This window comes from Pezoporus occidentalis, unplaced genomic scaffold (assembly GCF_034315485.1).
Source record: "Pezoporus occidentalis ecotype Australia unplaced genomic scaffold, CSIRO_AGI_Poc_V1 ctg178, whole genome shotgun sequence".
Lineage (NCBI taxonomy): Eukaryota > Metazoa > Chordata > Aves > Psittaciformes > Psittacidae > Pezoporus > Pezoporus occidentalis.
In genome coordinates, this window is record NW_026913618.1 from 1,044,642 (window position 1) to 1,059,194 (window position 14,553).

A 14,553-nucleotide genomic window follows, 5' to 3' on the forward strand; every position below is an offset into this window, starting at 1 on the left:
CCGCCCTGCCCGGCCCCGGAGCATCCCCGGCCCTTCCCCGGTGCGGCGGGGGACCGTAAACGTGCCGGGGGGCACCCCGGTGTTGAGAGGAGGGGCAGCCCGGCGTGGGGGGCACTGGCGGCTGTGGAGCATCCCGGCCGGGATCACTGCACAGCCTCGCCAAACCGGTCCCGGTGCAGCACCCCGGTACGGCCGGGCTGCCCTTGCCCTGTGCCCCCGAGCAGGTCCCGCGGCCCCGGGGAGCGGGGCCGGGCCGGTGTCCCGGGGCTTGGCCTGGGCACAGACAGGGGCTGGAGGTCTCTTGGTGTGCGTGGAGCGTGTGTGCACGGCCCGTGCGTGTGTGCACCGGGGCTGCCGGTGCCTGCACACATCTGCATGTGCCTGCGCGCGTGTACGTGCGTGCACGCGTGTCTGTGTTTGGGTGCGTGTCTGTGTTTGTGTATCCGTGTACCCCGGCATATGTGTGTCTGGATGGGGCTGTGTTGGTGGTGCCGTGTGTGGGGGTGTTTGGATGAGGCTCCGCGGGTATCTCCCTGGGCGCATCCCTGCGGCTGGGTTTGCACATCCCCGTCTGTGTGTGTGTGCCCCCTCAACGTGTGTGTGCGCGCCCCGGTGTGAGCCTGCGGGGCCGGACGTGTGGGGATGCGTGTGTCTGCGTGTGGACGTGTGTGTGGCTCCAGGAGTATCTGCTCGCTGTACAATGTAAGTGCTCTGGTGAAGGCGTTCCACCCGGGACTGAATTATTCATGGTGCTGATGCAGCCGCAGGTTTCAGGCCTGGTGCGTGGGGCTGGGAGCATCCCTGGGCAGAGCAGGGACCACAGGGAGCACTGGTGTGGCATTGGGACACTGGGCGTGCAGCACCTTTGCTTCCCAGGCTGGATGTGGCACCCCATGTCCCTGGAGCTGTGCAGGGCTGGTGCAGTGTCCCCCGTCCCTGGTCTGATGAAGGAGTAGTCCTGGTCAAGCACAGCACAGCTTCCCCTGTGTCCTGGTGCTGAGCAGGCATCCCCCTGTCCCTGGTGTCATGCAGGGCTGGTGTGGCATCCATCGTGTCCCCAGTGTCGTGTAGGGCTGGTGTAGGTCCCTCATGCATGGCTGGTGTTGTGCCCCCCTGTGTCCCCGGTGCCATCACTGCTCTCCCTGCCAAGGGACTACACAGGGGGAGAAGCGGCTCCAGCTCGGAGCCCCCTCCATCCCAACCCGCTCCAGGTGTTGCCACTGCCATGGCCTCTTGGAGTAGCGTGTGGGGATGGGGACGAGGCCTGGGCCCAGCGTGATCCCCTGCACACAGCTGGCGTTGCTGTGGCAACGGCCAGAGGTGCCCGAGTGCCACCACCTCCTCCTGCATCCATCCCAGCCCTGCTCTGCTGCATCTCCCGCTGCAGAGCCCTCTGGCCACGGGGCCAGTGGTGCTCCCTGTGCCGGGCTCATTGGACAGGGATAATGGGCTCCCAGTGAGGCCGTGCCTGGCCAGCCTGCTGTTGGGGTGATTCCTGCTGTGGGCCTGGATGCTTGCACATCTCCAGCGCTGCCAAACCCACCAGTGTTGGTGCTGGGATGCTCTGGTGCCGTTTTCCCCCTGGACCTGACTCCTGTGTGGTGCCGTGCTCATGGCATAGAGCGCACAAGCACCTCTGGTTGCAGCAGCAGGGCTGGAGGAGCTGCGCATGGCACAGGGTGGGAGAGCACCGAGCAGGGTCTGTCCCCATGCGGCGGCGTCCCCGCATCCCTCCATGTGCCAGCCCCACGCGTGCCTCCGGTGCTCCCCACGCTGTGCAGCAGCGGGAGGGTTTGTAAGTGAGCTCTGTGATCTGGGCAATATCCTATTCATGTGGGGTTTAATAAATGGGATTTTTGCAATCCCTGCGTGAATTACCACGGGTTGCCATGGTGACGTGGGGCCCGATTTAGCCGGAGGAGTACGAGTTTGTGGGGCCCGGGCCGGCCGCAGCGCGCACCGCGCTTGCTTCCCGGGCATCCATAATTGATGAGGTTGTCTGAAAGTTACGCAAATCAGATGCAGGGATTTGGCAGCAAAACTGCTCCCCTCCCTGCTCCCTCCTCCCGGTGCTACCTCGAAGAATTGTGGTGACTTGGCGTTTTCCCCTCCATTCCCTGGCCCCGGGCACCATGGCATGGGATGGGGCGCTGGGGTGTCCCTAGCAGCATCCATGCCTGTCCCTGTCCCAGGCGCCCGGGGCTTTGGGAAGCAGGAGAGGGTGCTGTGATGTGCAGAAGAGCTGTAGTTCCTTGGCTGTGGAATGTTGGAGCGAGGAGGCTGCTTCCCTGCGAGGCTGATGCTGCCAGCGGCTTTTCCCTTTGGAAGCAGCTCCTGTCTGGCACCCACTGGTGCCATAGGAGGGATGTTGAGCCAAGGGTTGGACCCTGTGCCCGGCTTCTCCCATTGGGCTGGGGGGGGTTACAAAGAGCTTCCATGCAGCAAGGATGTCCCAGCACAAGGCAGGGTGAGCATCCAGCGTGGCACGGGCTGACTGCAGCCTGGACGTGGGGTTGGGAGCTGGGGCTGCACCCTGCAGAGCTGCGCTGCCCACCCCATGCCTGGCCCTCGGTGCCATCCTGGTCCCCCGTACATCAGGGCTCGTGTCCTCATGTGGCCGGCTGGGATGCTGGAGCTGCCCGGCTGGGCTCTGGACCCCACTGTGGAGTGCTGCATCCCTCTAAGCAAGAGTAACCCAGCCCAGGCTGTGGCTGCCTCCAGCCAAACTCTGGCTGTGCCGGGCAGGAAGAGCTCCCCAGTAGTGAGAAGCCCAGGACAGGAGCCAGGCAGCTCCTCGGATGGATGTGCCTGGTGCAGGCAGCGCGGGCCTGGTAGCAGGGCAGGGACCCCAAGGCTCAGGGAGCTCATCACCCTCTGGGGTGCTGCCATCCCGTGGGAAACATCCCGGGATGTGAGTGGAGCTGCAGCAGCTCAGCGGGATGCGGGACAGTGGGAACAGGAGCCAGACCCCTTGGGAACAGGGACTTCCTGGGCAGGACCTCGCTGGCTGCCTCCTGCCCTATGGCCAGTTAATTCTGGGCTGGGTCTTTGTGTTGCCTGCATTTGATTGCATTAATAATCTCCTCTGATCACAGGATTTAATAAAACCAGGCTAATATGGCGCAGTTGGGAAATGTCTTTGACATTTCACAATTCAATTTCCATGCAGTAAAAGGCCGGGCAGCTGCAAATCCAATTGTGGGGCAGTGCCCAGGGTGCCGGAGCTGCCCGGGTCCCCCCGCTGGCACCGGAAACCTCCCCGGTGCTGCCAGCATCTCATGGCTCCTGCTCCTTGGCCGCGGGCACTGGGAGGAAGCCTGGGCAGGAGGGAGCTGGCTGGGACACCGGAGCCCCTGGGTGCTGCAGCCTCTGGAGCCATCGGTGTTGAGCAGGAGGAAGTGGCTGCAGGTCCAGATCCCGGGTCAGCTTGGCCTAAGGGATGCTGGGCCCCTCCATGTATCCCCATGGCCCTCCCTGATCCCCTTGGCACAGATTAAGGGGTGAAACATTGGGATGCGGGTGGTGATGCCGGCATGGGGTGATGCTGGCACCAGGCGCTGCTGGTGCATCCCAGGCACGGGGCCTCGGGGCCGTCCAGGCTGAGCAGCTCCTGCTGCTGCTGTGTTTAATGGTGCCAGCAGGTCCCTTACAAACTTCTCGGGGCTTCCAGCCCGTGTGTGAAGCTCGCTCCCAGCAGGACTTGGCAGGAGAGTGCAGGCTGGCGGGTGCCAAGTTCCCTTCCAGCGCGGGGTTCCTGCTCAGCCTGGGGCGCTGCTCCTTGGTTTACATCTCCTTGCCTCCCCACTGCGGCTGGGCTGGAACTGTGGGTCCAAACCCTCCTTTAGCCTCCCATTGTGGGGTCCCTGTTTGCCATAGGATGCTGCAGAGGACCCGGGGCTGTTGGCTGCTGCGGAGCAAAGGAGCTGTGAGCCGGCGGCTCCAGTCCCAGCTTGAGGCTCCCTCGCTGGCCTCGATTCTCTTGCACAGTCCCAAATTCGCCTGGCTTGACACCAATTCGCCCTTTGCCAGCTCTGGGCGGCCCCTTGTGCCCGTGGCTCTCCCATGGCCACTGATTCTGGCTGTTTCCCACACCAGGACCTTGCTGCCGGGTGCTGTGGTGGGTGATGCTCCCAGCATGGCGGGGATGAGGGTGATGGTGCTGTGGGTGCTCTGAGCCCCATCTGCAGTCCCTTCTCTGCCAGCCCATAGTGGTTTCCAGTAGCCAGGCTGGCGTCTGGCTCCTCTCCCCTGCTCTGCGCTCCCTTTAACTCTTCCCTCCCTTTCCAAGCCACTGGGAAAGGCTCTGATCAGCCCCATCCTTGGCTTGGGGTGCCCCCCACCCATTCCTGCTCCCCTTGTGCCTGCAGGAGGGAGTGGGATGCTGCACCATCTGCAGCATCCTCCACCCTATGGAGGCAATGCTCCTGGATGGCAGCTGCACGGTGCTGTGGCAGGGTCCCAGTGGAGGCCAAAGCAGTGCTGGGTCCTCAGGAGCTGTGCTATTGCTGGCAGGGTGAGTGGTGGAGGGGGCTGCTTGGCTCTGGGGTGATGCTCAGGGCTGTTCTTGCATGTGTTTGCCATGGTGCTCCCATCCTGGTGCTACTCCATCACCTTGCTGTGTCCCACCTGTGGCCAAGGGTACCACGAGGATGGGCTGTGCTGGGTTAGTGCAGCACTGATGTCCACCCCTGTCCCAGGTTACCATCCCATCCTGCAGCTGGGACATGTGGATTCACCCTCCTGGTCCCCTCTCCTTGGAGCAACAGGGTCCAGCACATCCTGCCTGGCACAGGAGCGATCCCGCCGGCAGACCGGCTCTGTGCTGGGCTGAGAGGGATCTTTAAGCTGTAATGAAATGTTAATAGTATTTTCCAACTCGATACGGGAGCAGAAAATGAGGTGTTTAACGCTGGGCTCCGCAGCGACAGGAGCAATCAGCCTGAGAAATGGGAAGCTGGGGATGCTGCACCGGCCCTGGCTCAGCCTGATGGCACTGTGCTGCTGGGCCTGCTCTGGTGATGGATGGGTACCGGTGCATGGCGTGAGCCATCGGGCAGGGAAGCGCGGTGCTGGGAAGAGCCACTGGTCTGCATGGGTCTCCTTGGGTCTCACCAGCAAGGTCAGTGCTGGCTGCATGGCAAGAACCAAGCGGATCAAGGTGCTTGTGTGGCTGGGGTGCACTGGGATGATGGGATCCCCATGGCCTGGATCAGCTGGAGATGGAGAGGATGGAGATGGTGCCCAAGCAGCTGCTATGGGCACAGCCTGGACACTGATTCTCCGAGCACCATCCCCAGGTGCTCTGCACCAGCGCTACTCTGCCAGTGTGCCTGTGTGTGCCCGTCTGCATCCGTGTGTGTATGAGCATCCATGCGCCGTGGCAGGGCATTGGAACTAGGTGTTCTTAAGGTTCTTTCCAAGCCAAACCATGCTGTGATTCTGTGGTTCTATGTGGCCAGGTACATGCGTGCATCCGTGTGTGGTGTGTGCCTCTGCATCGGTGTGCATGCGTGTGCCCGTGTGCGTCTGCCCTGTGCGCCCATGGCTGCTCCGGCAGTGCCTCCTCCCCGGCCTGCTGCGGGGCTCGGTGCCGGGCTCTCAGCAGCGGCGGCAGCAGCAGCTTGATCCCTTCCAGATGTGTGCCAGCGGCGCGGCTCCGCGTCCGCTCCTCCTCCTCCTCCTCGCTGAGGCCCCGCTCGGTTTTCGGCCGCCGGAGCGGTTGGAGCAGACAAAGCAGCCGCCTGCCCGGCTCCTGCATTGCAGCTGGGCTGTTTACAGCGCGCTCCTCGCTCTGTGCAGCTCCGCAGCGGCTGCATCCTCCGGGATGGCTCTGCCCCGGCGTGTGCGGGTCCTGGGGCTGCCTTTAAACCCCATCTCCCAGCAGCGATGGAGCAGGGGTCCCCCATCGCCATCCTGGGGACAGCGCTGGGTGCCTTCTTATTTATCTGGCCCACCTGCATGCACATGCATGCACATGCATGCACGCAGGCACATGCTCTGTGTATGCTGGGGAGCTCCCCACACTTCCCAGTGATGCTGGGCTGCAGCAGGGTTCGTGGGAGGTCAGATGATAGCGACTACTCATTAGTTAATGATGCTTTAAGCAACCCAAAGCTCCCGGTCCCTCCCTGCAGGCCAGCACGGCTGGGTTGGTCCTCCCAGGGTTCCCTGGCTCCGCAGAGGAGGTGAGGATGAGGATGGGGAGGATGGAGCTGGGCAGCCCTGGGATGGAGGTGAGTGGTGCCAGCGTCTGCCTCCCTCTGCCCTCGTGTCCTGGGCAGCCGCTGCTCGGGCACCGGGGACGCGCGGTGCCGGGATGCGGATGGAGGGGTGGATGCTGACGGTAGCTCCGAGCAGCCCCATCCCGTCCCCTGCCGCGGCAGCCTCGCCGTGTGTCGGCGGTGACTCCTTCCAGCCGCGGTGATTACTGGAAATTACCTGTTCGCTGCTGCCTCGGCGCGGGGGGGACGGGCTCTCAATGCAAGCGACACCAACACGCGTTTCCGCAGAGACGAGGGTGGGCGTGCGGCTGGCACCGGGCTGGAGCGATGCTTGGAGCTGGTTCCATGGAGCTGAGCGTGACACCGCGTGTCCCCAGTGCGCTGCCTGCACCCATCCCTGTCACCGGCTTCCTGCATCCCTGCTTGCACAGGGCCGAGCCCCTGGCACGGCAGAGCAGCGCAGCACCGTGTGTTATTCAGGGGTCAGCGGGTTTGTCCAGCAGCATGGAATGGGCAGGAGGCTGCTGGGGATTCACAGCAGGAAGGGTCTGTAGAGCTGGGGGGCTGCATGGCTGAGCCCCAGACTGGGGCTGGGGAAGATCCTGGGGGATGCTGCATGGCTTGGGCAGGCTTTATGGCACCACAAGGAAAGGTCGGGTGAGGATAAGGCTCGTTGATGCAGGGAGAGCCAGGATGCTCAGCTGATGAGCCTAGCGCTGGTGGGTATTGTGGGGTGCTGGGTCCCTTGCATGGCTCCCAGCCCCAGGTTGGCTCTGCCTTGAGTACAGCCATGTCCTCCATCCCTGCCTCCTCCTGCTCCTGCTGCAGGGATCAGCCCCTCGGACTCCCTTGGGAGCAGAAAGTTTCCCTATTTTTGAAAATGAAATCACGGAGGAGTCCCCACAGCCTCTTGAAAGCTGCGTTTAAGTTGCTTCATCCTGGCCCCAGGGGACAGCCCTGCGCTGCTGCAGCACCGTGACTCAGGCTGCCACAGCCGATCGATTCCCTAGCGCTGATTCCCAGCTCCCCAGGGAAGGCTCCGTGTGAGGGACGGGCACCCGGAGCCTGCGCTGGGCACGGGGCAGCATCCTCCACAAGTGCCTTGGGATTTGGGGAAGGGCTTGTGATGGCACTGGGGCACTCAGTTGTGAGTGTCCAGCTGTGATGGGCAGTTGTTTTCCAGCTGTGATGGGCAGTTGTTTTCCAGCTGTGATGAGCACTGGGGTATCCATCTGTGAAGGGCAGTTGTTTTCCAGCTGTGATGGGAATTGGGGTTTCCAGCTGCGCCAAGTGGTGTGTGTCCAGCTGTGATGGGCACTGGTGCATCCAGCTGTTGTTATCCAGCTGTAATGGTCACCGGTGCATGTAGCTGTGATGGGTAATTGTTGTCCAGCTGTGATGGGCAGTAGTTATCCAGCTGGTGCGTGTGCAGCTGTGATGGTCACTGGTGCATCCAGCTGTGATGGGCAGTAGTTATCCAGTTGTGATGGAAACTGGGGTATCCAGCTGTGATGAGCAGCGTATGTCCAGCTGCGATGGGGAGTTGCTGTCCAGTTGTGGTCACTGCTGCATCCAGCTGTGATGGGGAGTTGTTGTCCAGTTGTGGTCACTGGTGCATCCAGCTATGCTGGTCAGTCATTATCCAGCTGTGATGGGCAGTTGTTATCCAGCTGTGTTGGGAACTGAACTCCAATAGGCCCACCCCATCCCTGCCACCTCTTTGCCCCAGGCAATCCCTTCCCATGTCCCAGAGCTTCCCGGTGCATTATTTATACAGCCCGAATCGATCAGAGGACGATAACGGCTTCATTAGCATCCGAGCATCGCGCTTGACACGACCTTGGCTGCGAGAGTACAAGCTTCTTGCTGCCTGTCAGCAGCAAGGACCGGCTCCCTGGCGTCGGGGATGCTCTGTCCACCTCTGTGGGGTCCCCATGGGGGCCCCAATCCCTCCTGTGAGGGGATAAGCCCCCTTTTGCCCCTGCTCCTCGTGCAGCGCCCGTTGTTTGCATGGCACTCGTCAGCAAGGATATAATTAAGAGCAGCTATTTTGGATGCTTCCTTTATCCGGCAGCTCACGGCGATGCTGCTGCGGGGTCCTCCTCCCTTGCTTTGCCTTCCTCAGGGGTGCTTGCTCCTGAGGGCACCCACTGTGTTTGGGGCGGGGGGGGGGAACATATTGAGTCCTGCTGCCCACATGGGCCGGGGATAAGGGGGTGACAGGGATGATGAGGATGGAGAGGAGGGGACCACTGCAGCAGGGTGATGGAAAGGATGGAGATAAGGATGTAGGGGATTGCCCTGGCTCATTCTTCACTGCCACCAAGAGAAGGGGGGGGAAGCAGCGATGGTTTTCTCCTCATTAAGTAGATGTTGATACCGCGGAGGCTGGAGCCATCTGCTTGGAGCAGCCCCGCTCCCTGCGAGCTGGCAGGAGCCGGGATGTGCTTTGTCAGCGGGGGCTTGGCCGGGAGCCCCCGCGCCCCGGATGGGCATCGATCGCTGCTGGCGCGGCTCTGCCTGCGGATGCAGGGGGCTGGCGCCTGAGCACTGCATGGACCCGCTGCTGGGGATGGAGAGGCCCCCCCCCACCCCGAGGCACTGAGGAGTTCCATTGTGTGGGGCTGTGGCTTTGGACATGTGTGTAGCGACAGGGCATGGGGATCTCCTCATGGCATGCACCGGGATGCCCGGAGCAGTGATTGTACATGGGAGTCACCCTGCAGCGTGCACCAGGATGCCTGGAGCTGTAGATGGGCATGGGGGTCTCAGTGCAGCACGCACCGGGATGCTCAGAGCAGTGGTTGGACACAGGGGTCTCCCTATGGCATGCCCTGGGATGCCCAGAGCAGCAGGTGGGCACAGGGGACTTCCATTGCATGTGTGAGGATGCTCGGAGCAGTGGTTGTGCACTGGCCTTTCCCTGCTGCATACACTGGGATGCCCAGAGCAGTGGTTGAGAGCAGCGGTCTCCCCATGGCACTCACCAGGATGCCAGGAGCAGTGGTTGGGCGTGGTGGCCACTCTGTGGCGTGCACTGAGATACCCAGAGCAATGGTTGGTCACTGGGCAATCTCTGTGGCATACACTAGGAGCAGCAGCTGGGCATAGATGTCCCCATGGCACACACCAGGATGTCAGGAGCAGTGGCTGGGCACAGGGGTATCCCTGTGGCATGCACGAGGATGCTCGGAGCAGTGGTTGGGCACTGGGCTCTCCCTGCAGCATACACCGGGGTACCCAGGGCAGTGTTTGTGCACGGCACTGGGGTCCATGGTGCCACGCAGGTGGCCCCACGTTCTGTCAGAGCCGCTCTGCCTGCGTGCCCACCCCACATGTGCATCCTTCTCGTGCATCGGCCGCCATCGCGGTGCCCCCCCCCCCTCCCCGGGGCTGTGGCCGGTGCGGGGCCGGTGTGGGGCTCGGAGGCTGAACCCGAGCGCGCATCCAGCTCCCGTGCTCCCGGTGCTCAAGCGGAGGCGCTTCTGGAGCCGTGGCCGGGCTGCGCTCCCCGCGGCGCTGTGCACCCGCGGCAGGCGCTGTGTGTAGTCGGTGCCTATGGAGGCGGCTGCGGCTCCCGCGGCACGCAGGGGCTGCGGGATGGAGCTGGAGGTGCCGGGGCTGGGGCTCGCTGCATCCCGCAGCGCATCCCCCTGCCCTGCGGTCCCACGGACCCTGCTCAGCGCCATCGGCCTTTGCAAGCTGCTCTGAGAGCTGTGGGGGGACTGTGCCATGGGGCGGGGTGCAAGGAGAGCATCAGCTGAGCATCCCATGGCGAGCAAGGAGAGGACACTGAGGTGTCCCAAGGACACTGAGAGGGTCCAGTCGAGGGGTCCCAGTGCTGGGGGTACCAATGCCCTCCCTGTGCTCCCTCTCAGCATCTGCCTGGTGGCCCCAGCACCTGCCTCTGTGCAGGATGGTGCTCATGGGTGCTCGGTGCTCTGTGTCACCCCTCTGTGATCCCGCAGGGAGGGTGGCCAGGGGCACACTCGTTGCCCGCTGGCAGCGTGGCCGTGCAGGAGCCCTGCTCTCTCCTCCCCGCCGTGTTCTCTCCTTTTGTGGCTCGTATTTTCACTTGGCAGCTCCCTTCCTGCTCCCTTCCCTCTCCCTTGTTAATGGAGGAGTTTTCCTTGTGCTTCCCAGCCACTACCGAGCTCTCCCATGTCTCGCTTCCCAATCCAGGCTGCAGATCCCAGGCGGCAGCAGTGGGGCTGAGGTGAGCCCGGGCTGTGGATCTGGTGATGTGTTGGGTGCTTGTCCTGCTCCCGCTGCACTGGGAATTGCAGGCTCCAAGCTGCAGTGGGGCTGTGCCAAGGGTCTGGTTGGGGTCCAGGCTCAGCCACAGCTTCTCTGGGCACCCCGTACCAGCGCCCCAGCACCCTCACAGGGAAGAGTTTTCTTCCTGATCCCTAAGAAGTGCCACTGCTGGGTCACAGGGAGTGACAGGGACACCAGCGGGGGCCTGAAGGCATGGGGAGGGCCAGGGTACTGCAGGGCGCCCACTGCCAGCTCCTCGCATCCTCCTTCCAGCAGCCGAAAGCCCAAGCTCCACGTGATGGAGCATCCACTCTGTTCATTTAACACATGAACAAACCACACCAGCAACAAGTCCCCATTGTGGGGGAACAGCCCCCACATCCCACCCCTGTGCTCCCCTGGGAAGAGCTGGACGTTGCTGATGGGCAGAAGCCCACAGCATCAGGACTGACCGCAGCGGACGGGGTGAGCTGCTCCCCGCCAGCCCGGAGCTGTGGCCAAGCTCCCCAACAAAGGTGCTATTCAGTGCTGATGGAGAGGAGCCCAGCGCCGCTTCCGCTGCCGTCCAGAGCCAAGAAACAGCTCCCAGGAGAAGGGGGCCGAGCTGCACCCCCAGGGATGTGGACAAAAGGAGCCGGCGGGCGCAGGAGCGGCACCGTGCCCAGCACTGGCTCCGATCTCCAGCCCCAAGACGGGCCCCGCTTGGGTTAACCGGTCCTTGCAGAGAGCTGGAGGTCTGCAGGGCTTGGTTTTAACCATGGGTTGCTCCCGGGAAGGAATTGGGATGGGGCAATGCCTGGGGATCAGTGCTGCATCCCTTAACACCCATCCCCAGCATCTTCCGTCACCATCATCGACCAAACACACCGGAGCAGCAAATCCCTCCTTCCTGCACCTGCAGGAGAGGTTGTGGCTGCCAAAATCTCTTTAGCACTTCCATCAGTGCCCGTGCCAAGTGCTTAGTCAGTGACTTCCAGCCATGCAGTGGTTTGACTTTGGTTAAAGCTGTGGCAGAGGCCGTGAGCATCCTGGTGCACTCAGGCCCTGGCACGGATTCAAAGTGGCCAGGGAAAGGGCTTTAGGTGCAGCACTGTGCTGATGGGGTTCCATAGGGTTGGTTCTATGTGACAGCAGGGTGCCACCAGCATGTGGATGGTGGCACCCAAAAGGAGCCAAGGCAAGGTCCTAGATGGTGGGAGCTGGTGTGGCACTGGTGGAGAATCAACCCCATGTTTGCACCAGCACCAGGGCCCTTGAAGGACAGCGGCTTCATGCTGGCAGTGGATAATGGGTTTAAACAGGGTAGATTTAGGTTAGAACTAAGGCAGAAGCTCTTCCCCATGAGGGTGCTGAGGCGCTGGCACAGGGTGCCCAGAGAAGCTGTGGCTGCCCCATCCCTGGCAGTGTTCAAGGCCAGGTTGGACACAGGGGCTTGGAGCAAGCTGCTCCAGTGGAAGGTGTCCCTGCCTGTGGCAGGGGTTGGAGCTGGAGGAGCTTTAAGGTCCCTTCCAACCCAAACCAGGCTGGGATCCTGTGGTTCTGGGCCCACAGCCCCCCCACATCCCCTCGGGGATGGGGGCTGATGGTGCTGGCTGTTCTGAAGCCCTCCTCTGTAGTTCCCACCCATTGGCACAGGGCTGTGCCATTAACAAATGCCCTGCAGCTCGGGCTGTCAGGGAGCTGCTGGGGTGCAGGAGGGTGCAGAGCCTGGGAGCCTCTGCATGGGAAGGGAGAAATCTCTGCCACCACCCTGGCCACCCCTGGGTCCCTCCATCACCCATGGACCAGGCTCAAGGGTCAGAGCCACTCTTCCTACTGCTGGTGCCCTGTTTGCCAGCGCAGCCCTTTGTGCCACGCAATGAACGGGACGCTCACCAGGAGACACAGCTCAGGGGCAATGAGCAAGGCCATGGCCATGACGCACCAGAAGCATCCCTCTGCTCCGCGTCTCCCTTCCCTGCGTGAAGCTGCCCCTTCCAGTGTGGGTACCAGGCCTGCATCCCCACCCCAGGGCTCTGCCGTGCTGCAGCCACCCTCCTCTTCCTCCTGCTCCGTGTCGCTGCTGGGCTGTGAGGAAGAGCAGGCTCGCTGCAAAGCCTGAGTGGCACTTTCCTGATAAATCTCATGTAAATCTGGTGCTAATGGGATTGCATCGCCCCGAGGTGCTTTGTGTGCCCACAAAGGCAAGCGTGGGGTGGGAAATGTGTGGAGCTGCAGGGAACCAAAACCACGGCAGGGAGGGAGATCTGGGGCTGCACCCCGGCTCCCTGCCCTGGCCACCCCCTGTGCTGCTCTGCCCTCACGTGCTGTCCCCTTCCCTCCCTCACAGAGCTCCTCGGATCCGCAAAGAAAGTCAACGTCAACTTCCAAGACACCGATGGGTGAGTGGGAGCCCTGCATGCGGTGGGGTGCGCGCGCTGCGGGGTGCCACGGACAGGGGTGCGTGTGCTTGGGGGTGTGTGCATGGCAGGGTGCAGTGAGCAAGTCTTGTGTGGGCACACCAGGCTCTCCGGAGCGGTGGAGTTGGGGTCTGGATGGGCAAAGCCTCCCCTGCACCCTCACGGTCCCCCTGCACTGAGCAGGGTGGCAGGACATGGGGCTGGGCGATGGCACTTGGTCCCCAGGGATGGGTCTGCTGTGCCCATGGAAATGGTGCTGAGCAGAGGGGCCGGATGAGGTCAGGAATGGGAGAACACGTGGCTGCAGCAGCCCAGGTCCCTCATCCTCACCCCATGGCAATGGGCATCCCTTGGTACCGTCAGCACATCAGCTCTGCTGAGCCACGCATGAGCACGTGTGCGCGTGCATGGGTGCATGCGAGCGTGCAGATGTGCAGCTGAGCGTGTGTGTGTGTGCAGGCATCCGTGCCCCCATCTGAGCGCATCAACCAGCGGTGGGGAGGGTGCCTGGTGCTGCCTGCATGGGGCAGGGGCTGGAGGGTGTGATGTGGGGCAGGGCAAGGGGATGCATCACCCCATGGACCACCTTGCGCCATGGGGTGATGTACGTCACCACAGGGCTGTGTTGTGGTAGGGGTAGGATGCCCACTGAACTGCAGGCAGGGCCCTGCTCACATGCTGCTCTGGCTCTGGCTGGCTTGGGGGTGCAGGAGCAGCCCTGCACCACCTCTGGCCTCCAGTGATGCTCCTGGAAAGGATCCAGTCCCATTGCTGTGCCTCAGGTCCCCATCTCTTGCTGACTGCAGGGCTGGTGGGTGCCATGGGTGAGCACCCACTGTGCCCGTGTCCCCAGGGAACAGTGCCCTGCACAGAGTGTGGCCATTGCAGCCGGATGGGCTGTGCCAGGGGAGAGCCCCTGAGGGAGCCCCGGGGGGGAGCTGCGATTGGCACCATCTTGAACAGATCTGAGCTGGGCGCTGGAGTGGAAAACACTGACATTTCCCCAGCAGATGCTGGGGATCGGCTCCGCAGGAGCTGTCTGCTCACATCCCTGCTCCTGCAGCGCATCCCGGGCAGCAGCTCCGCGGGGAGCATGGTGGCTGAAGCGTGGTACCCAGAGCGGATGTGTCCCCCTTGACCAGGGTCCTGGTGATGGAGGTCAGATGGGATCATCGCTCCATCAGCCTCTTGGGCACTGGGGCATCCACTGGGGTCCGCAGTGTTCCCGTGCTCCAGTGACACCAGCTGGCCTGGGGATGGGGTGGGATGGGATGGGATGGGGATGCTGTGTGCGACAGGGCCCGCAGCAGCAGCAGGCAGCGGGTGTGAGCGCAGCCGCATGGAGGATGCTGCTGCCGGGAGCAGCAAGTAGGTCAGCTCCTGGCCTGCTTCCCAGCCATGAGCCTCCCGGCGTGGCCCAGCCATCCCGGGTGCTGTGGAAGCAGAGCGGGATGTAGGACCGGGGGCTTCCCCCAGCACCGGGCAGGGGCACCGCTGCCATCTGGCAGCCTGGGTCCCCCCTGTGCCGTGCTGCCAGGGCTAGGCTGGGGTAAGTGGGTCAGTGGGGAGGGAGGGCAGCTCCATGGCACTCCCATCCTCAGTGGGGACCCCCCCTGTGCCTGCCCTGCCTCCAGCCCTGTGGGGTCTTCTCAGCATCCTCAGGGAGTGTTTCATCT

General features: G+C 62.9%; 1 protein-coding gene across 3 annotated transcripts in view; it reads left to right on the top strand.

Moving 5' to 3' along the window:
• The window catches only part of CASKIN1 (CASK interacting protein 1), a 31,072-nt gene that overhangs the window by 287 nt on the left and 16,232 nt on the right, over positions 1–14,553 (top strand). For all 3 annotated transcript variants that reach the window (XM_062614782.1, XM_062614784.1, XM_062614783.1), the window contains exon 2: positions 12,808–12,859. In XM_062614782.1, coding sequence (XP_062470766.1) covers positions 12,808–12,859 — 52 coding nt within the window. The remainder of the gene's footprint in view (positions 1–12,807; positions 12,860–14,553) is intronic.